General features: G+C 41.0%; 1 protein-coding gene across 2 annotated transcripts in view; it reads left to right on the top strand.

Moving 5' to 3' along the window:
• Positions 1–21,771, top strand: part of PXDNL (peroxidasin like) — a 458,440-nt gene extending 436,669 nt beyond the window's left edge. For both annotated transcript variants that reach the window (XM_032296051.1, XM_032296052.1), the window contains exons 22-23: positions 20,502–20,615; positions 21,333–21,771. In XM_032296051.1, coding sequence (XP_032151942.1) covers positions 20,502–20,615; positions 21,333–21,464 — 246 coding nt within the window. In that variant the 3' untranslated portion in view covers positions 21,465–21,771. The remainder of the gene's footprint in view (positions 1–20,501; positions 20,616–21,332) is intronic.
• The last annotated feature ends 835 nt before the right edge of the window (positions 21,772–22,606 follow it).

The raw sequence follows: 22,606 nt of genomic DNA, 5'->3' as shown, positions 1-22,606 counted from the left end.
CCAAGCTATCTGCTTCTTAGACAGTAATGTCACTGTGAGGTGTATGCTTTTCTTCACAGCATCAAAGCCTTGAAAGCAGAAAGCACTGTAGGGGGATGGACTGAGCCCGGGGTCTGCCATCAGGAAGCTCTGCCCTCACTATTGGTCTGGCCCAGTCAATTTATTTAGTTGTTCAGAACAAGTATCCTCATCTGACCTTCAGGGCTATTGTGAGGATCCAAAGAGATTCTAGAACGGAAGCACTTTGCGAACTATAAGCCCCTTAAATATGATTGCTTCTTTTGGATGTAAGGGCATCTAGTCCCAGGTGGAGGGGTGTGATTACCTGCCGCATATACTCCCCTGAGAGGCTCACATTGAGAGGGTAAGCTGCCTGCAGCGGCAGTCCATGTCAGTGCCTTCCCTTGACCAGAAATACCCACCACTGAAATCACTTGTCCAATCTGAATCTGAACAGCAATCTGAAAGACGTGAGGCTCTGCTTCTAAGAAGGTTACTCTTAAATAGATAGCATGCAATGGCTGGGGTGACGTGAGAGAGTCCAGAAAACCTATTTCATCCCAATGAGTTAATGTGTGTCAAAGAAGAGAAGTTTTAACAGTGAAGAAGAGTCCTCAGCACTGGGCTAGAGAAGGTGTGCCCAGTTTAAACATTAACTCATATATCATTCAACAGACTAGTTTTCGTAAATTTAATTTATGGACTTAACAGCTGCAGGTAAAATCCGCAAGCAACATTTCAGTTCAATTTCAATTTCATTACATGTTGTTGGTGATGATTGTGTATTTGATATGTGCTGTAGTGATTAAAAACATCCCAGACATTCCAAGACTATAGTCGTTGCCCCTTCTAGGTGTTTAATAGCATTCTTGGTACTTATCTCTAAATGTATCAGGCTGGAGTGTTTTTGCCTGTTTAATTGTCTGTCTCTTTCATTCTGTCGTTAATTTCTTAATAGTTGAGACTATTTCACAGGAGTATCTTCAGAGCCTGATGCATAGGCCATGTTTAAAAATAGCCAGTGTCTTTGTGTTGGAGAATGAAAAGTTAGCTCTAGATCTATCCGTTATCTAAAGTATGTGACAGGCTGGGCAAGGTTGCAAGAGAGAACTAGAAGGTCCTGTGATCCTCATAGAGGTCAGAGACTTACTGAAGCTATGAGCAGCCTGCAGAGGTGGAAAGAGGGTGCAGCAGTGCCCAGTGCCTCATGCACACTGACTGACATGTAGCAAATGCCTGACTGATAGGATTTAAATAATAAATAAACACGACATAACACCAGCAATAAAGAATATTGACTGAAGCCAGAAATCAACCCAGATCATCTAAAGAGGATTGAGAAAAATAAAGAACCCAGGATAGATAGCAATGATAAACTGCAGATTTCCTGAGTGGCTGTCAAGTGCAACTATACTAGTGCGGGGAGCACCCAAAGGTAGGTGGGGATGATGAAGGCAGACTTTGTGAGGGCAAAGGGTCTTTTGGAATGTGGCAAGCCCTGAGGATTTGTGAAATTAGCACTTACTACTGACCTGTCGCTTACTATACTGAGACATAAATTTTGATGGCCCACATGGAAAGGTAGGTTGTGACAGTGAGTCTTAGATAGAGGACGTTTCTGATTGTGCATTGTATGCCACTTTGTGTTTTTTTTCTATTATTCACCAGTGTGAATGCAGTAAGTCCTGTGAAAAGTTTGCGTTTTGCAAAAACCCTTTGTTTTATGAAAAATGAGCATAGAGATAAAGGGCATGCATATTTCTGGAAATGAAATTAGCAAAGAAATAGATTAAACAGAGCCTAGAATGTTTAAGAGAGTCTGTATCCCATAATGGACTTCATCATGGGAGATTACTAATGTTCTTGAGACTCATCCCTTAGATATGAGGGGGTTCCAAACTTCAGCCAAAGATTTCTAACCTTTACTTCCTAACTCTAGGTGACATTACATTTATAGGCTACGACATAGGGTCAGTCTTGACATTTCACACTGTTGAAGTTTTCCCTTTGTTAAGTGACTTTGGACTGTCTAGAAATGATACTTTTTGGTCTTGATTTATCAACTGTGATGGTATCAAACTAACAAAAGTGGTCTGCAAATTTCCATAACATGTTATAGCTCCTGTGTAAGTAGTGGGGTCCAGTAAGTCATATGTGCCCATTTCATTTGATTCTGATTACTGTGGGAATAACTAGAGCCATAATTATACTCTGAACACTTCATTGTTTAAATTTGAGATTATATATAGTTTATCTTACTGTTGACAGGTCATGGATGTGTGTGTGTGTGTGTGTGTGTGTGTGTGTGTGTGTGTGTGTGTAACATATATAAGGAACCCAATGAGATGAGATATAATAATTTCTACTTTTAATTATAATCAAAATGTTAGTGAGGTCTTCACAGATACCACGAAACTGTTTGTATGCGTGTACTCGAGACACTACAAATAGGATAAGTTTCAATTAAAGAAGTCAGAGATTCTCACAACTGTTGGAGCTGCGAGAACAAAGTTCACAAAAACAGCTACTGGAAGCTGCTGGATTCACAGGAGCTCACCAGGAAGCCACAGCACAGCTCAGCCATTTGTGCAGGATCCCCAAGCCCAGCCCTCCTTTGTGCATCTGTGGACAACCGCATTTTAGGATAGTAAGGGCGTCTCCTTCCAAATCTGTAATCAGTGCCTCTCACTGGTAGACCCAAACCCAAAACCACAAAGGGAAAGACACCCAGGAAGGATTTTCTGTTTCTGAGACTGGTGGAAAAGGGTATGGATGATGAAAAGTTGACAGTAGACTAACTAGAGACCATAGTTAAGGAAGATTATTTAGTTCACTGTGACTTGGTAATCAGTTGGGTATTGGAAAGATGGCACATGAGGCCAGAAAAATACTTTGTGGTCACAAAGACATAATTCTCTCCTAGATGCCAGTTACATAAAACAAATAAACTAACATAAACAGAGATATGGAGATCACTATGCTGGTCACTATAATTCGTTAATCTAAAATTAATCATTAGGACTGGGGAAAAAAAGGCATAAATTAGAACTGTTCCAGAAAATCTAGCATCCTCACTTTATTAAACACGTAAAGGTAGATGGTTGAAAGGAACGGATAAAAGATATCTCAGAGGCTTTTTTAAAATTAGGAAACAGGTAATGTTATTACTAAATAACAGTAATAGAAAGTGAAACAGTTAAGGCTGAAGAGGTTATGACATACTTAAGGAACAGAGCGATGTTCCGTGTCTGGAGATTAGCTAATCAAGATTGTCAAAACAATATACAAGGCGTGGCTAGTAAGGAAGAAAGCGTCTAGATGAGAAGACCTAATAAGCTCATATTAGATTTTCCTCTGGAGCCTAAGTACATGAGGAAGCTGTCGGGAATTTAGGAATGGGAATGTTGCGTTGTATTTGGATTTAAATAATTTAATCTGGTTGCTGTGTGAGAACTGAATAAAGAAAGACAAAAGTGGCCACAGCAGTCTGCATCATCCAGCAGTAAGAGGATGCTGGCTTAGGCTATGGTGATGATATTACGAAAGAAAAGAGTACACTTTGGGTAGAGATAATTGTGAAGTAGAATGGTCATAACTTGGTTATTGAGTGTGTTATTGGAACTCCCCTTGATGTGGAACGGCTCCTGCCAACAGTGAGGACCTTATGTGGAAACTCATGAGAGTACTCCTTTGGTGTGGACAAAGGGAGACACGGTACTCACACACATGGGAAGTCCCGTGGTGAGAGTTGGTTAGGATGGGCTCTGGGAGGAAGACTGGGACAGACAGAGAGAATAGACAATAGATGAACAAAAAAACCCAAACATACAAAAACACAAGAGATGCAGCTCACATCGTGTTTAGAGGGGAATTTATAGCTGCAAATGCCTGTGTTAAAAAAGAAAAAAATATATCGAATCAATAGTCTAATCCTCCATCTTAAGAAATATAAGGCAAGCAAACTAGACAAAAAGCAAACAGAAAAGTCAATAATAGAGTATACAGGAATGAATTGAGCAGAGAACAGAAAAAATGGATAAAATAAAGAGAACATTTTATAAAGTCACACTATAGAGCTTCCCCTTTATAGAATAACTTTTATAAAACTTATAAAAGTCTCACCAATATTTGAGAGCGGCAGTCACTGCAGAAAATTTGGATGAGACAGCAAGAGGACACGTGCTTTTGTGGGATCATTGTGAGACTTATCAGGATGCTGTGGGGTTTGAGAGACACAGGCAGGAAGTGAGGCTTGGACGTAGCTGACACCAAATCAAACATCAACATAGTTCAAGTTTTTCATTTCCCCATGCCCTTCATGTGGTTTGTAAGAGAGGAAAGTGGTAAGAATAGGGATGTATACAAAGTAGGTGCTCAGAACACAATGGAATTAAATGTAACAGAAAGAAATTCAGAAAATTAAAAAAACGCATCGACGTTATGCATAGTCTTAACATATGGGTCAAATAAGAAGTCACAAAGGGAATTATAACATACTTTGAGATGAACAAAAATGAAACGAAACACACAAAAACATACAAGATGTAGCTAACACAGTGTTTAGAGGGGGAATTTATCACTGTGAATGCTTATGTTAACAATGAAATAAAAAATCTCAAATCAATAACCTACTCTTACACCTTAAGAAATGTGAGAAGAGCAAACTAAACCAAAAGCAAACAGAAGGAAGCAAATAATAACGATTAGAAGATACCGGAATGAGTGAAGTAGAGAACAGAAACAGTAGATAAAATCAGCCTGACCGAGAGTTGGCTCTTTGAAAAGATCAACAAAGTTAACAGAACGTTAGCTAGATTGACCCCTCAAAAAAGAAGCCTAAAATTACTAAAATTAGGAACGAAGGAAGGAATAACACTACTGACATAATGGCAATAAAAAGATTTTAAGGGGTGATATGGTTTGGCCGTGTCCCCACCTGTAGGGAATCCATGAGCCCCACGCATTGGGTACCAGAATGTAGGGAACCTGCCCTACATCACCCATGGATACCCCGTGTTCAGCAGTGACAAAGGAATGAGAAAAGACAGATTAAGAGAGATAGTGAAACCAGGGGCCCATCACTCATTACTTTGGAGGAGACAGTGAAGGCCCGGAGCTCTGATCATCCACACTGTTTATTGATTACAATCACTTTGATCTATAGGGTAGGGGTAGAGTGATGGTGGAGTGAATCAGTGAGCCGGAACTGATGTGTCATCCTAAGGATTGATAACAGTGGCGGCCTGGGAGTTTCACGAAGCAAGAACATGTGGTTATCTTTAGCTTATTATCTATGTGCGGTTGGTGGAACTTGGGCCTTACAAGGGGCTTACAAGTCTGGCTATGTCGTAGTGCTACAAAGGGGTTTTATGTCCTTGAGCACAATGTTTATGGTAACAGAGCCCAGGTCATCCTGCACCAGAACATGAGGCATGGAGAGGCCTTTCTCCTCAGAGGCCTCCTGTGGCCTTCCAGTTTGTTGTCCCTTGTTTATGTGTTACTCATAACCAATTTATGTAGGCACTCTGTAAGCCCTTTCTCCTTTGCTGCTTTTCCCAACACCTACCAAAATCTCAACTTGAATTGTATCTCCCAGAATTCCCATGTATTATGAGAGGGACCCGGGTGGAGGTAATTAAGTTATGGTGGCCATTCTTCCCGTGCTATTCTCGTGAGAGTAAATAGGTCTCATGAGATCTGATAGGTTTCTCAGGGCTTTCCACTTTTGCTTCTTCCTCATTTTCTCTTGCTGTTGCCATGTAAGAAGTGCCTTTCACCTCCCATCACGACTCTGAGTCCTCCCCAGCTATGTGAAACTGTAAGTCCACAGAGATGACTTGGGTGCAGTTAAAGATGTTCAGTTTTGCCAGGCTCAGTGTCTCATGCGTATAATCCCAGCAATTTGGGAGGCTGAGATGGGTGGATCACTTGAGGCCAGAAGTTTGAGACCAGCCTGGCCAACATAGTGAAACTCCATCTCTACTAAAAATACAAAAATTAGCTGGGTGCGGTGGCATGGGCCTGTAATCCTAGCTACTCAAGTAGCTGAGAAACAAGAATCTGTTGAATCTGGGAGGCAGCGAGCTGAGATCATGCCACTGCACTCCAACCTGGGCAACAGAGTGATATTCCATCTCATAAAAAAGAAAAAAAAAAGGCTAGGCACTGTGGCTCATGCCTGTTATCCTAGCACTTTGGAAGGCTGAGGTGGGTGGATCATGAGGTCAGGATATTGAGACCATCCTGGCTAACATGATGAAACCGTGTCTCTAGTTAAAAAAAAAAAAAAAAGAAAGAAATACAAAAAATTAGCTGGACATGGTGGCATATGCCTGTAATTGCAGCTACTTGGGAGGCTGAGGCAGGAGAATTGTTTGAACCTGGGAGGCGCAGGCTGCAGTGAGCCGAGATTGTGCACTGCATTCCAGCATGGGTGACAGAACAAGACTCCGTCTCAAAACAAACAAATAAACAACAACAAAAAGGCATTAGTTTTATAAGACAAGTGAAGCCACAGGGCATAAAAGTTTGGACAATTTGCAACCTATGTGATAGAAGACTATGTGATAGAAAAGAAAAGCCCATTTTCTGGGGAGACATTCACGCCAGCTGCAGAAATTTGCATAAGTAGCAGGGAATCTAACGTCAATCCCCAGCACCATGGGGAAAATATCTCCAGGCCATGCCAGAGACCTGCATGGCAGCCCCTTCCATCACAGGGTTGGGAGCACAGAAGGAAAAAGAGGTTTTCTGGGCTGCGCCCAGGGTCTCTGTGCTGTGTGCAGCCTAGGGACCTGGTGCTCTGTGTCCCAGCCACTCCAGCCATGGCTAAAAGGGGCCAATGTACAGCTCAGGCTGTGGCTTCAGAAGGTGGAAGCCCCAAGCCTTGGCAGCTTCTACGTGGTGTTGAGCATCTGGAGACACAGAAGTCAAGAACTGAAGTTTAGGAACCTCCACCTAGATTTCAGATCTATGGAAACATCTGGATGCCCAGGCAAAAGTTTGCTTCAGGGGCGAGGCCCTCATAGAGGACCTCAGCTAGGGCAGCATGGAAGGAAATGTGGGATCAGAACCCCCACATAGAGTCTGTACTGGGGCACTGCTTAGTGGAGCTTTGAAAAGAGGGCCACCATCCTCCAGATCCCAAAATGGTAGATCCATGGACAGCTTGCACTGTGTGCCTGGAAAAGCTGCAGACACTCTGTGAGCCTGTGAAAGCAGCTGGGAGGGAGGTCGTACCCTGCATAACCACAGGGGCAGAGCTGCCCAAGGCTGTGGGAACCCACCTCTTGCATCAGCATAACCTTGATGTGAGACCTGGAGTCAAAGGAGATCTTGTTGGAGCTTTAAAATTCGACCGCCCTACTGGATTTCAGACTTGTATTGGCCCTGTAACTCTTTTGTTTCGGCCAGTTTCTCCCATTTGGAATGGCTATGTTTACCCAATACCTGTACCCTCATTGCATCTAGGAAGTAACTAGATTGCTTTTGATTTTCCAAACTCTTAGGCAGAAGGGACTTGCCTTATCTCAGATGAGACTTTGGACTATGGACTTTTGGGTTAATCCTGAAATGAGTTAAGACTTCAGGGGACTGTTGGGAAGGCATGATTGGTTTTGAAATGTGAGCACATAAGATTTGGAGGGGCCATGGGCAGAATGATATGGTTTGGATGTGTCCCCACTAAAATTTCTAGTTGAATCGTACCTCCCAGAATCCCCACATATTGTGGCAGGGACCTAGGGGTAGGTAATTGAATCATGGGGGCCCATCTTTCCCATGCTATTCTAGTGGTAGTGCGTAAGTCTCACAAGATTTGATGGGTTTGTTAGTGGTTTCTCCTTTTGCTTCTTCTTCATTTTCTCTTACCACCACCATGTAAGAAATGCCTTTCACCTCCCACCATGATTCTGAGGACTCCCTAGCCATTTAGAACTGTAAGTCCAATTAAACCTCTTTTTCTTCCCAGTCTCAGGTATGTTTTTATCAGCAGTGTGAAAATGGACGAATACAAGGGAACACCATAAACTACTGTATTCAAACAAACTAGATAACTTAGATGAAATGGATATATTCTTACAAAGACACAAACTACTAAAAGTGATTCGTGAAGAAAGAGAAAGCAATAATAAACCTACAAAAAAAGGTTGAATTAGTAATTTAAAAAAAATTATAAAGGAAAGCTCGGATCAAAATGGCTTCATTGATGAATTCTACCAAACATTTAAAGAATTACCATCAGTTTTTTACAAAATCTTCCAAAAAATACAGGAGAAGGAAGCACTTTCCAACTCATTTTATGAGGCCAGTGTTAACACAGATACCAAAACTGGACACAAATATCACATGGAAACTACACACAAATACTTATTTTGAACATAGAAGCAAAACTCCTCAGTAAAATACTAACAAGCTGAATCCAACAACATATATAAACATTTATATCCTATGGCCAAGTGGGAATTATCCCAGGAATGCAAGGTCAGTTTAACATCTGAAAATCAATTAATGTAATATATCAAGATAGTGAAAGGCAAAACACATGATTATCTGAATTATTCAGAAAAAGCTTTGGGAAAAATTCAATACCTTTTCATTATAAAAACAAACTAGAAATAGATAACTTTCTCAACTTGATACAGGACATCAGAAAAATGCAGAGCTAAAATCAAATTTAATGATGAAACTCTGAATGCTTTCCCCGGAGATCAGGATCCAGACAAAGATGTCTGTTCTTACTACTCCTATTTAACATTGCACTGTAGGTTTTATCCATGGCAATTGGGCAAGAAGATTAAATAAAATATATCAAAATTAGAAAAGAAAAAGTAAAATTATCTCTAGTTGTAGCTGACATGGTCTTTTATATGGAAAACTCCTAAGAAATCCATTAATTAACAGTTTATTTAAATATAATTCTAATAGTTTATTAGAATGAATAAACATGTCTCTTAATGTTATAGGATATAGATAAATATACATGAATTAATAATACTGATATGTACTTGTCAACAATTTTTTTTTTGGGGGGGGGACGGAGTTTCTCTCTTGTTACCCAGGCTGGAGTGCAATGGTGCGATCTCGGCTCACCGCAACCTCCGCCTCCTGGGTTCAGGCAATTCTCCTGCCTCAGCCTCCTGAGTAGCTGGGATTACAGGCACGCACCACCATGCCCAGCTCATTTTTTGTATTTTTAGTAGAGACGGGGTTTCACCATGTTGACCAGGATGGTCTCGATCTCTTGACCTCGTGATCCACCCGTCTCGGCCTCCCAAAGTGCTGGGATTACAGGCTTGAGCCACCGCGCCCAGCCACTTGTCAACAATTTAAAAGTGAAATTATTGAAAACATTTCATTTACAATCCGTATGTTGAAGCCCTAACTCTGAGTACCAAAGAATATAACTATATTTGGATATAGGGCCTTTAAAGAGACTCAGTTTCATTCTCCTACATGTATCTAGCCAATTATCCCAGCATCATTTGTTGAAAAGGGTGTCCTTTCCCCACTTTATGTTTTTCTTTGCTTTGTCAAAGATCCATTGGCTGTAAGTATTTGGGTTTAATTCTGGTTTCTCTATTCCGTTCCATTAGTGTATGTGCCTCTTTTTATACCCGTACCATGCTGTTTTGGTGACTATAGCCTTATAATATAGTTTGAAATCAGGTAGTGTGATGCCTCCAGATTTGTTCTTTCTGCTTAGGCTTGCTTTGATGATGCTAAAGATTTGTCAAATGCTTTTTCTGTGTCTATTGAGATAGTCATATGATTTTTTGTTTTAATTCTGTTTATGTGGTGAATCACATTTATTGACTTCCATATGTTAAACCATCCCTGAACCCATGGTATGAAATCCACTTGATCATGGTGGATCATCTTTTGATATGTTGTTGGATTCAGTTAGCTCATTATTTTGTTAAGGATTTTAGCATCTATGTTCATCAAAGGTATCAACCTGTAGTTTTCTTTTCTGTTTGTGCCTTTTCCTGGTTTGGTATTAAGGTGATGCTGGCTTTGTAGAATGAATGAGGGAAGGTTCATTCTTTCTCTATCTTGTGGAATAGTGTCAAAAGGATTGGTACCAATTCTTCTTTGAATGTCTGGAAGAATTCTGCTGCAAATCTGCCTGGTCCTGAGCTTTTTCTGTTGTTGGTGATTTTTAAATTATCATTTTAATCTCACTGCTTGTTATTGGTCTGTTCAGGGTATCGAATCCTTCCTGATTTAATCTAGGAGGGTTGTATTTTTCTAGGAATTTATCCATCTCTTCTAGGTTTTCTAGTTTTAGTTGGCTTTCTGGTTCCTTTTCATTTGGATAGGCTCGGTCAGAGGAAGGTCTAGGGCTCAACGCTGTCATTCAGATTCTTTTGTTCCATGAGGTGCTCCCTTGCTATAACACTCACCCCCTTTTCCTGTGGTTGTGGCTTTCTGTGAGCTGAACTGCAGTGATTGTTGTCTCTCTTCTGGGTCTAGCCACCCAGTTTGTCTACCCAGCTTCTGGCTGGCGCTGGTGGCTTCTGCACAGAGTCCTGTGATGTGAACCATCTATGGGTCTCTCAGCCATGGATACCAGCACCTGTTCTGGTGGGAGTAACAGAGGGTGTAGTGGACTCCATGAGGGTTCTTAGCTTTGGTGGTTTAATGCTCTATCTTTGTGCTGGTTGACCTTGTACGAGAGGTGGCACTTTCCAGAAAGCATGAGCTGTAGTAGTGTAGGCAGGGACCCGCGGTGGACAGGGCCCTTGAACTCCCAAGATTGTATGGGCTTTTCTGCTACCAGGGTGGGTAGGGAGGAACCATTAAGTGGGGGCCGAGCTGGGCCTGTGTGAGCTCAGACTCTCCTTGGGTGGGTCTTGCTGCAGCTGCTGTGGGGGATAGGAGTAAGATTCCCAGGTCACTGGAGTTGTGTACCTAGGAGGATTATGGCTGCCTCTGCTGAGTCATACAGATTGTCAGGGAAGTAGGGAAAATCCAGCAGTTGCAGGCCTCACCCAGCTCCTACACACACCAAAGGGTGGGTCTCAGTCTCACCGTGTCACCTGCAACAGCAGGTGGAGGGCAGGCTTGAAAACTTGCCCTAGGCTTTCAGGCTTTCTGCCTCCCAACTATAAAAGAAAAGGGCTTTGGTTGTTCCCCTGCCTGTGAAGTCTGCAAGCTGGCTTTGCACCCTCCCAGAGTTCTGGCTGGGAGGCTTCTCACCCCACTGAAATTGTTACAAAGTTCAGCTAGCGAAGTCCTTCTCCCCAGTGTGGTTTTACCCCCTGCTTCTCTGGCCTCTCTCCTGATGGACCTCTCTGGTGTAAGGCAGGAATGGACTGCTTGGGGATTCATTGAGCTCCCAGGGCCTCCCTGCTGCCTCCATCTTCCCTGTATTTCACTCACCTTGGCTCTCTAACTTGACTCATCTCCAGATAAAGATGGAAACATCTCCCACAAACAGACCTTCAGCTTCTCCAGGGGGGTGTGTGACCGTGGAAGGAGGGTCTCCATTTCCCACTTCTCCAGTTGGGGCACTCACAGTATTTGGGGTGTCTCCTGGGTCCTGCAGGCACACTCCACTTCCTTCAGAGGGTATGTGGGTCCTCTCGGGGTTGCTGATTTGTTCTTGTGGTTGATCTGGAGCTAAAATTCACAATGAAAGCCTCTTCAATGCTGCTGTATTCAGAGCTGCCATCTAGTCCTGCCTGCTGTCTGTTGTGATCCACCAGAAGTCCTTATCCATTGCAGTGTGAAAGAAAATAACTTGTTTGATTTCTCAGGTTCACAGAGAGAGAAATTTTCTCTCAGGATCAATCATACCTCTAGTCTTACTCATAATTGGTTTAGATGATATTTTAATGAGATTTGGGACTTGGAATGGATTAAGACTTTGAGGGCGATTGGGATGGAGTGAATTGATTATTTTGCACTTGAGAAAGATGTGACTTTTAGGGATTCAAAGGGTGAGTGTTATGGACTAAATTGTGTATATTCCTCAAATTTTCTTGTTAAGTTCTAATCCCCAGTACCTCATAATGTGAAATGTAGTTGATAACCATCTGCAAGCCAAGAGAAAGGTCTCCGAAGAAATCAGTCCTGCTGGCGCCTTGATTTTGGACTTTCAGCCTCTGGAACTGTGAGAAAATACATTTCTGTTGTTTAGGCTACCTAATCTGTGATATTTTGTTATGGCAGCCCTAACAAACTAAGACGCCATTTTTGCAGAAATGAAACAGCCTATAAAAATTTAGATGGAATTATAATAGATCCTGAATAGCCACTTTTTTTTTAATACTGCCTTGTAGTTCTTCTATTTTCTGTTAGTTTTTCATTCTGTTTTCTCTTTGCATGTTAGTTTGGGAAGTGACTATTGCCATACCTTCTGGTCAACAGATTCTTTCCCCTGCCACCTTGAGTGTGCTAGTTAATTTTACGTGTCAAATTCTGGATCATGGGATGCCCAGCTATCTGGTTAAACAGTATTTCTGGATGTGTCTGTGAGTGTTTCCGAAGAGATTAGCATTAGGATGGGTGGACTGAGAAAGGTGGGTGCCCTTCCCAGTGTAGGTGGGCATCCTTCAATTTGTTCAGGGTCTGACTCTAGCAAAAAAGTGGAGGAAGCCTCCAGCAACTTCTTAAAATTACCATTTAAGTGTTTGTATTAGTCAGAGTTCTCCAGAGAACTAGAACTAATAGGAAACGTCTGTCTGTCTGTCTGTCTGATGTATGTATTAAAAGACATTGGCTTACACAGTTATGGAGGCTATACAGTCTGAAATCTTGACCTGACAGGCTGAAGACCTAGGACAGCTGATGGTGCAGATGAAGTCAAAGGCCATCTGCTGGAGAAGTCAGTCTCGCTCAGGGAGGCTGCTATTTGTGTTCTATTCAGGTCTTCAGCTGGTAGGATGAGGCCTACCCACATTATGGAGGGCCATCTGCTTTACCCAGAGTTCACTAGTTTCAATGTTAATCTCATCCAAAAGCACTCTCCAGGCTGACTCATAAAACTAACCATCAATGTGTTCCTACCTGGATGGCACAAGGCTCAGTCAGTCTGTTCTAGGTAAGCAGATCTTGATTGCTGCCTCTCTTGTTATCCTCCTGTCTCTTCAGATTTCACCTTAGTAGTTTGCCCTGCAACCTTAGCTCACTAAGAAATTTATTGATTTTCAGTGTGTCCAGTTTTTCTTGTCATGAGGATGGGTGTGATGATTTACAAGCTTGCCAAATGCTGGAGCTAATGCTGGAGTTGCTTTATGTTTTACTCATCGTATTTCTGAACACAGAGAGATTTCTTTGCCAATTTAAAACACAGGAAGCAGAAGCTGTTTTCAACAGAAGTCCTGGTGTCTTGTAAGAGATGTGGCTCTTCAGGTTTATGGGCTATGCTCTTGCATAAAATATCTGGAGATGCATCTTCAGTACACTGAGCAAAAGTATTGAACTTTCCAACATTGAGTCTTGGCGGGCCCTTGACTTTATAGAACAAGCTTATGTAGTTCTGATTTTGCAGTACTTTCCATTACCCTCTTTAATTTTGCATACAAAAGATTTTCAGCAACGTGAGTTGGTTAACAAGAAACCTCTTCCGACTTTTCCTTAACTGTTTCCATATAGCTCCCAGTGAACAGACACATACATGACTGTATCAAGGCCATCACTGAAGAAAATAACTTGGTGATTCTTGTTGTTTTGATCAGATTTTTTTCTTTCACTTGTGTTTTATATAGTGGCATGGCCTAGATTAAGCCATGAATAAAACAGGTTTTGCGAAGTTAATACTCTGGTAACAACCCAAATCTTGGTTCATGGCTAGGAAGATTGTTTCTCACTTGTGTTGCATGCTTTTTGGGGCTCAGCTGTGTCTCTGCTCCACAGTTTTTCAATCCTCCAACCCAGAGGAAGGAGCATCTCTATCTGGAGATTACCTTCTTGTTGCAGAAGGAGATAGGCAATGCTGGGACTGGTGTTTAAAGCATCTCCATTTATGGCTTTCATTAGTCCCTCTCATGGACCATTATCCAGGGCATGTTATGGAGCTAAAGCTGAGGCATCAGGAGTGAGGTATATACCCCAGACATGGCAGCCAGAAGGGACTGCGGAGAAAGGCCTGCTAGAGTGGACCACTTAATTTTGTGAACAAAACAATACAGTCTACCACAATCTATCTTTAGTGGGGGAAGCTTCAGTAACAAAATTGGATAGGCGTCAGGGACAAATGATTATATGACTGACCAAAATTCAGGAAAATATGCCAGTAAATACCTAATACTTCCATACTTGTAGTTTTCAATAAATTGATTAGTGAATGTCAGACTCAAAGAAACGTCTCAGTATGTTTTCATAAAATGGGATTCCATACTTACAAGAGTAGGCCTTCTCTCTTGATCAGTTTTAACGAAAATCATGTTTTTTGGTCATCTACTTTTCTGATTGGATTTCTAAGGTGGCTTTAGGAGTTACATTTTCTTAAGCAAAAGAATATTTATACATTTGAATCTACAGAATCATCTTTTTATTTAGAAGCATGAAACTGGAAAATAATGTGTCTGGAGAGCCTCTGATGGGAATTGTGTTGATTCACAAGAAATGCTGTAACAAAGTACCACAGAGTAAGCATCTTCCAAATTAGAATTGTCTTACGGTGCTGGAGGCTAGAATCTGAGATCAAAATGCTGGAAGGATTCTTTCCTTCTGCTGGAGGTGAGGGAGGGACTGCCCAGGCCCAACAAAACCTGAGTCTGTCCAGACAACAGGCCAGAAAAGGGGAGGCCTAGCAATGCAGGTAACTTCTAGACAATAACCACTTTACCCCATCCAAACACCACAGAAGAAACTATGGCCCCCCACCTCCAGCAAGATCAGCAAAGGCCAAGTGAGGAGGCAGCTTTCACCGTCTCCAGGCTATACTGAGACACCTAGGACCCCTTGAGGCTGCTGTCTGAGAAAGCCAAGTAGGAAACCAGGGTTTCACCCTGCCAGATAAATGCACTCAAAAGCTGGGGGTTACAGGGGGAGACTGGGTTTCTGCCCTCACCCATCTGGAATGAGGCTCCCCTCCCCATCCAGTGGGTGGTTGCAGAGAAGGCCTAGTGGAGGCTGCAAGTGCTCTCCATTTTCCAGGGAGTGATGAGGCTGCCCTGCCCCTCTCCATCCTGAGGTGCATGGAGGCTGGGTGGGGAGGAGTCACAGAATAGTACACCTCCCATCCAGGAGGGTAAACAGAAGACCTGATGGAGCCAGAACCCCAACTCCACCCAGCAGTAATGAAGAGAGCCACTTTGTGTGTTCAACAGAGGCCAAGAAGAGCACCTGGACTTCTGCTCTCACATGGCAGTAACAATGCGGGACCCCTCTTCCCATGCCAGAGCAGTTTCAGAGGAAAACACCTAAAACAGAAGGCTTAAGTAAGATCCAAAGCCTCCAGATTTCAATAGGAAATTATTCATCGTACCAAGTACTAGGAGGATCCCAAACGGAATGAAAAAAAGACAGTCAACACTGAAGTGATAGAGATGTTGCAGTTACCTGAAAAAGATTTTAAGGCAGTCATATAAAATGCTTCAATGAGCAATTTCAAACACACTTGGAAACAAATGAAAAATGGATGAAAAATTACATCAGAATAAGACAAGGCACAGAGAGAAACCAGATGGAGATTTTGGAACTGAAAACTACAAGAACAGAAATAAAAACGATCAATAGATGGGCTCAAAGCGGAATAGAGATCAGAGGGGAAAGAATCAGTGAACTGGAAGATAGAAGACTAGCAATTATACGTTCTTAACAACAGAGACAGCATATACAAAAACAGGATGAGCAGCGCCTCAGAGGCCTGTGGGATTGTCATAAAACCTCCAAAATTTATGTCATCCAAGTCTTGGTTGGAAGGAAGAGAGAGGGCGAGGGCAATTCCAAAAAAATGCACACCAAGATGCATCATAGTCACACTTCTGAAAACAAAATAAAAAGAAAAACATGTGGAAAGCAGCAAAAGGGAAACAGCACCCTGCCATTTACATGCGGAATGGTGAATGCTTGAATGTTTTCTCCCTAAAGTTGCAGGATACTGAAAACAAGGCAAGGATGTCCATTCTCTCCTCTCTTGTTCAACCTAATGCTGGAAGTTCTTGCCAGTGCAGTAAGTCAAGAAAAGGAAAAGGCCTATAGATTGAAAAGGAAGAAGTAAAACTATTTTCAGATGATACAGCTACCTGCATAGGAAATCTCAAGGAATCTACAAAAATACTGCTAAAATGAATAAATGAGTTGAGCAAGGTTATAGGATACAAGGTAAACCCAAGACAAACATGTACAAAATCAATGACATTTTTATACACTAACAAAGAACACATGGGGTGATAAGAAAAGGAAAGTTATATCCTTTCATTATCAAGGCTTTGTAGTTAAGCCTGGAATAAAACTGCCCTGTACTGTATTTCTTATATTTATGGTACATACCAGATTCTTAAACTATTTATTTCCCTTCTTAGGGTAGGATGTGGTGGTTTATGCCTGTAATCCCAGCATATTGGGAAGCCAAGACAGGAGGATCGCTTGAGCCCAGGAGTTCAATATTAGCCTGGGCAACATAACGAGACCTCATCTTTACCAAACAACAGGAACAATAAAAATTAGCTGGAGATGATGACGTGCCCCTGTGGTTCCAGCTACTTGGGAGGCTGACGGGGCAGGATCACTTGAGCCCTGGAGGTTGAGGATACAGTGAGCTGTGATCATGCCACTGTACTCCAGCTTGGGTGACAAAATGACACTGTCTCAAAACAACAAAACGAAACAACAAAAAACAGGAACCGAAAACTATTTCCCTTAAATAATTTATTAATTTGTAATTTTATTTAAATTAGAAAAAGCTTTACTGTTCTAAGTGCCTGAAGTTTAGAATAGATATACATTTTCCTAGTACTTTTGGAAATAAAAGTTTTCTGTGTGTCCTAATGTCTGCTAGGACATACTCATTTGTATCTTCAGAGATTTTTTTCTGATTTTCGTACTTCAAACCCATGAACCCACTCAAGCAATGGATTATTTGGTTTATATCTGGTCCTTGTGAAGCCCTGTCATTCCAGCCTGCATTGTAGTATTTGTCTTAACATTTTCTCCATTCTCACTGCTCAGCTAAAGTCAGGGATCAAGCCTTGCTAGTTTATTAGTGTATTAACTGGTACATATCAGGTACTAAATGTATCTATTTGGTAATTAATGGGTGGATGCCACTGTCCAAGGTAGGCACTCAAGCTAAATTATCTTCTGAGATCCAATCCTGCTGTCCTACTACAAATTGGTGAAAAGAATTTACAGAATCAAAATTATTTCACATCAAGACTTTTTGCTTTCTCAGTGAAGTCTGAGTTCATGTTATTTAAGGATCTTTACAACGTAATCCTAACCCATGTTTTAATTGATTTTCCAAATAACCCATTTCTCGTATGTTATGTGCTACCCCCACTGAAATTGTTCACCTTCCCCTCTTTTTTACTTCATTTATACATTTTCTCTCTAGTTAAAATGTCTTTTCCCTTCCCCCATTCTATAACCTCATGTGCGTACACGCTCTCAGGTCCAAATACAACCTTTATTGATGTCCTAACTCAAGTACCACTTGATTTGTAAATTCTTCCCTGAGAACTACCTTTCTCATCCCTTATTTCTAAAAGTAATTTGTTTTTCTGTGAACTTTCATGTGTGTGTACTCTTATGGCACACATCTGGGCCTGCACCATATTTATTTTTTGTACAAATTCACTCTTCCCTGCCAGACCACAGACTCATAAGAATAGAAACCCTAGATTATTATCATTTGAGTCTCCTTTAGGCCTAGCTAAGAATCTCTGAAACAGCAGATGCTCAATAACTGTTTAAAAATAAATAATCACTTTTCTGATCCAGCCATCCAGTTTGGTCAGTTGTTTACTCAAAATTTGTCTTGGGCACAATAATTTTCATCATAGATACCACCTTAGTCAGTGTTTGACATTGTGATGCAATCTCCAACCAAATAACAGTGATCAGAAAAACCTGGAAAGAACACTTGTTAATGGATAGATCCAGTATGATTCATATGTACAATAAAGTCATTTGAAGATATTGGGTCTGTACCTCTTGGTGTTTGCATTAGTTTTCTAGGTATACTCTATTAAATACCACACATTAGGTGGCTTCAACAAAATAAATTTTATTTTATCACAGTTCTGGAATCTAGAAGTTTGAGATCAAGGTGTTGGCAGGCTTGACTTCGGAGGCCTCTCTTCTCAGCTTGAAGATGGTTGCCTTCTCTTTACATTTTGGTATGGTCTTCTCTCTGTGCGTATCCATGTGCCAGTCTCATTGTTTTATACGTACACCAGTCATACTGGATTAGGACTCATCTTAGAGAGCTCAGTTTACCTTAATTGTCTCTATATGGTCCCTATCTCCAAATATGGTCACATTCTAGGGTAGAGGGTGTGAAGACTTCATCAGACAAATTTTTGGTGGGGGCAAAATTCAACACATGAAAATGCGGCTGTAACTTACACAAATCATCCAGTATTCTTGGATGTAAACTCTTCTTTCATAAAAATTATGTTATTTCCATTATTCTTAAAAATCCCTTTCAATTAAAAATGTTTAATTTCTTTATACATTATCATTCCTTTGGATTGTATTTTCTAGAACAATATCTTGGTGAGTATCATCTCATCCTTTATGCACCTGATGAAAACTGGAAATTCTTTGGAACTATTTTAGGTTCTTCTCTTCTCCTTCAACCCACATCTATTCAACCTCCTCTACCTGCTACATGACTCTTTTGAGTCTCACTCCCTCCTTCTTCAGTGAAGTCCATATGGGTCACCTTGCTGGTTTCTCACCAGTGATCCTTCATGTTACCACTTGAGTGATTATTGTGATTTTATTTCCCATTGCCTGGAGACTGTAGTTAATTAATTTATGTGACTTTTAAGGTCCTAATTTTCTTTGCTGCCCATTCATCCCACCTCAATTTCCATTAACATGTTCTCTGTGGATCTCCCCAACAACGGAGGGGAGAAAAATGTACATTTCTGGAATACTGATCTGTTTGTGGTGCCCATGCTTTAACACATACATACACTTTTTTCCAGTTGCCTGAAATGCCTTTTCCCTGCTTGTTCTCCTGAAAGACATGGTTGTCTTTCACAACTCACATGCTTTTTTCCATATATTAGCCTGCTCAGATACCATTACAGAATACAAGAGAATAGGCAACATAAACAGTTTATTTTTTCAGTCTGGAGGCGGAAAGTTCATGATCAAGGTGTCAGTAGGGACAGTTTCTTCCAATGGCGCACTCCTTGTCTTCCTGATGGTGACCATCTCTCTGTGTCCTCACACAGCTTTCCCTATGTGAGCATGTCTGGTGTCTCTTCCTCTTTTTACAAGGAGGCCAATGCTATTGGGCTAGAGCTGCACTCCCATGACCTCATTTAACCTTCATGACATCCTTAGAGTTCCTCTGCCCAAATATAGTCCCACTGGGGATTAGAGCTTTAACTTCTGAATTTCTGGGGAACACAGCTCAGTCCATAATATAAGGTATCCCCTCGTTTCCTGAGGCAGAACTGAGTATAGCTTCTGTGTTAGTTCATTCTCACACTGCTATAAAGAAGTAACTGACACTGGGTAATTTATGAAGAAAATAGGTTTAATTAACTCACAGTTCCTTAGGATTAACAGGAAGCATGACTGGGAGGCCTCAGGAAGCTTACAGTCATGGTGGAAGGCAAAGGGGAAGCTACATAGCAGCAGGAGAGAGAGCAAATGAGGGAGGAAGTGCCACGTACTTCTAAACCATCATGAGAACTCACTATCACAAGAACAGCATGCGGGAAATCTGCCCCTAAGATTCAGTCACTTCCCAGCAGGTCCCTCCCCCAACATTTGGAATTACAATTCAACATGAGATTGAGTGGGGACACACAGCCAGACCATATTAACTTCCCTCCTGCTCCTCTTGGGGTTCCTAAAGACCTTCATTATCTAATGGCTTACAGCTGTGGTTTATTGGACTTTCTACCAAATTGTAAAGTCGGAGAGACCCTGGTTCGCTTGCTTTCATCTTTACTTAATAAATATTTGTTAAATAAATGTTATTTTATAACAACTTGGGGGACAAAAATAAATAAAATACTTTTTAGTTGAATTTATATTTATGTTTATTGAGAAGATTTTCCAAATATGTAATTTCACTCACTTGATTTTAATTTTCCTTCCTTTAGAAATTAACTCTTTCAAAGTCTAGGTCTGTGTTCAATATTTTTTCACACTTACAAAACGGTTTATTAGTTTGGACACTGAATGATTCAAGCTCATTAAGTTCCGGGGAAAAATGTTAAGAAAAATTATGTAGGCTTTGAAGTTTCGTTTGCCTTCTAGGTGTGTGCTTACAGAATAGAACGTTTCATCAAACCACGTTATTGATCGGCTTTGTTGCTCTCCGATTCAATTCCCAGTCTTCTTTCCTTTGCCTCCCCTTTCAGATAAACAAGCTGGAGGCACGCCTGAGGCAGGCAGGGTGTACAGATGTTAAAGGGGTTCCAAGGAAGGCCGAGGAGCGCTGGATGAAGGAAGACTGCACTCACTGCGTCTGTGAGGTGCGTGCTGCGAGTTTTCCCCTTCACCTCCCCCTCTTTCACTTCTCCCAGCCAACCGGTTGAAACATACTTGAAAAATTCAAAAGGAGAAAAAAAATACTTTATGTCAGTAGATTCTAGGCATATTTTTAAGATCAAGGTACTGGTGTGAAAGTTTGAAGCTTTTGATTATTGATTTAAAAAGTATAGCCATCTAATGAGCACTTTCCATGTTCACTGATGGACGAGGGAACCAAGGCTAAGAAGTTTATGTCAACAAGTAAACTGAGACAGCCTGGGACTTGAGTTCATCTCATTATTCTCCAGTTAGGCTAATTATAAACGCTGCTAAAAGGTACTTGGTCAACTACACAATTCTATGGAAAAATAAAAAAGTGTTGTCATGTTATCCACCAAAAAAAAAAAAAAAGCTCAGTATTCGTTATTTCGTTTGCTTTTTGAAGAGAGCTGATTATTTCCAGCCCTCTAGAAATGAATGAACTTCCTCAGCATATCCTACCTTATGGTACGGTAAGGTAGGTAACATTTTATAGGGCAGCCATGCTCTTTGTGCTGCAAATGTGTAGAAAGAATGAATAGAAATCATGAAAAATGATCTCATATCCAGAGCAGTTTTTATCATATTGAGACACACAGCTTATTAGATTATGTATATTATAAGAAACATTTATTTATCTTTAAGAGACATGGAGATGATATGTGCACGTTACCTTTCAGAGTGGCCAGATCACCTGTACGGTGGAGACTTGTCCCCCGGCTCCCTGTCCCAGTCCTGAATTGCTGAAAGGAACCTGCTGTCCAGTTTGCAGAGACAGAGAAATGCCAGCTGATTCCCCAGAGAAACACTAATAAAAGTGTTGTGCTCTTGAGCCCTGAATGGGAAATTTCTCAGGAAGAGACACTTAGGACTTCCGCACTTTTAACTTGTAGTCACATCGTTGATATGGAAACCACTGAATTAAGCAACTTGGTTCATTTAATCTTAGATATACTGAAGATCTTTTATCTTTTTTCATTTTCTAATATGCCTTGAAATAATTCAAAACTAAAAGCAATACAGTGCATAAGAAGTGTTTTGTCATAAGAAATATTTCTTACTGTAAGCTGTCGATTTTATATACCACACCTGGAAATAAAAAATATCATGTAATATTTACAAAAATATGAGTATTGTGGAAAATCTCTGATTTTAGAATTCAGAGACGTTTTGTAATCTGCAGGAATTTTGAAATAATGAGTTTCGTACTTACAGGAAACATCTGGAAGGGCCTGTGATACGTTTGTGACAACGTTGTGATGCTGCTCTCCCCACGGACCCCCTTCTCTCAGAATATAACCGAGGCAATTGTCAGATTTTGCTGGGAAGGCATTTATCTTAACCTTCCTCAGTCTCAAAGTCCTGGGACATAAAGAAAATGTGAGTGAAGGAATTTCGTTATTTTAGGGAGCTTGTTAGTTCTGCATGTGGCTGAAAAATGCAAACTGTCTGAGAGAGACTTTAAAGCAGAACTGCTCAATATCTGCCTTCCTCTTGTCATTATTACCATTCTTGAGATGTCAAAATTGAAAGATAGCCAAGCCTGAAATTCAACCTGAACTTATTATAAGCAGACTTGAAACTGTTTCTGACTCTTACAAAAGGTGTTGCTATGCGTTTCTTCTAATTTGAGGACTCTCTTACAGCATTTGACACAGAACCCCATTGACAAGTTTATTTATACTCAGAATTGAGTATTAAGTAATTTAGTCGAGTGATCAGAGCCTTTAAAATCTGATATAAAAATGTGTACTCATATGTGGGGTTAATAGATCTTTTTAAAGAGCACTTTGTACCAAGACTTTTTTTTTTGAGACAAGGTCTTGCTCTGTCACCCAGGCTGGAATGCAGTGCAATGGTGCCGTCACAGCTCACTGCAGCCTCCACCTCCTGGGCTCAAGCAATCATCTCACCTCAACCTTTTCAGTAAGTGGCACTACAGGTGCATGCCACC

Source organism: Sapajus apella, unplaced genomic scaffold (assembly GCF_009761245.1).
Source record: "Sapajus apella isolate SASKATOON/1434 unplaced genomic scaffold, GSC_monkey_1.0 scaffold35, whole genome shotgun sequence".
Taxonomy (NCBI): Eukaryota; Metazoa; Chordata; class Mammalia; order Primates; family Cebidae; genus Sapajus; species Sapajus apella.
The sequence above is the reverse complement of the archived record's forward strand: the minus strand, read 5'-3'. Positions and strand labels throughout refer to the sequence as shown.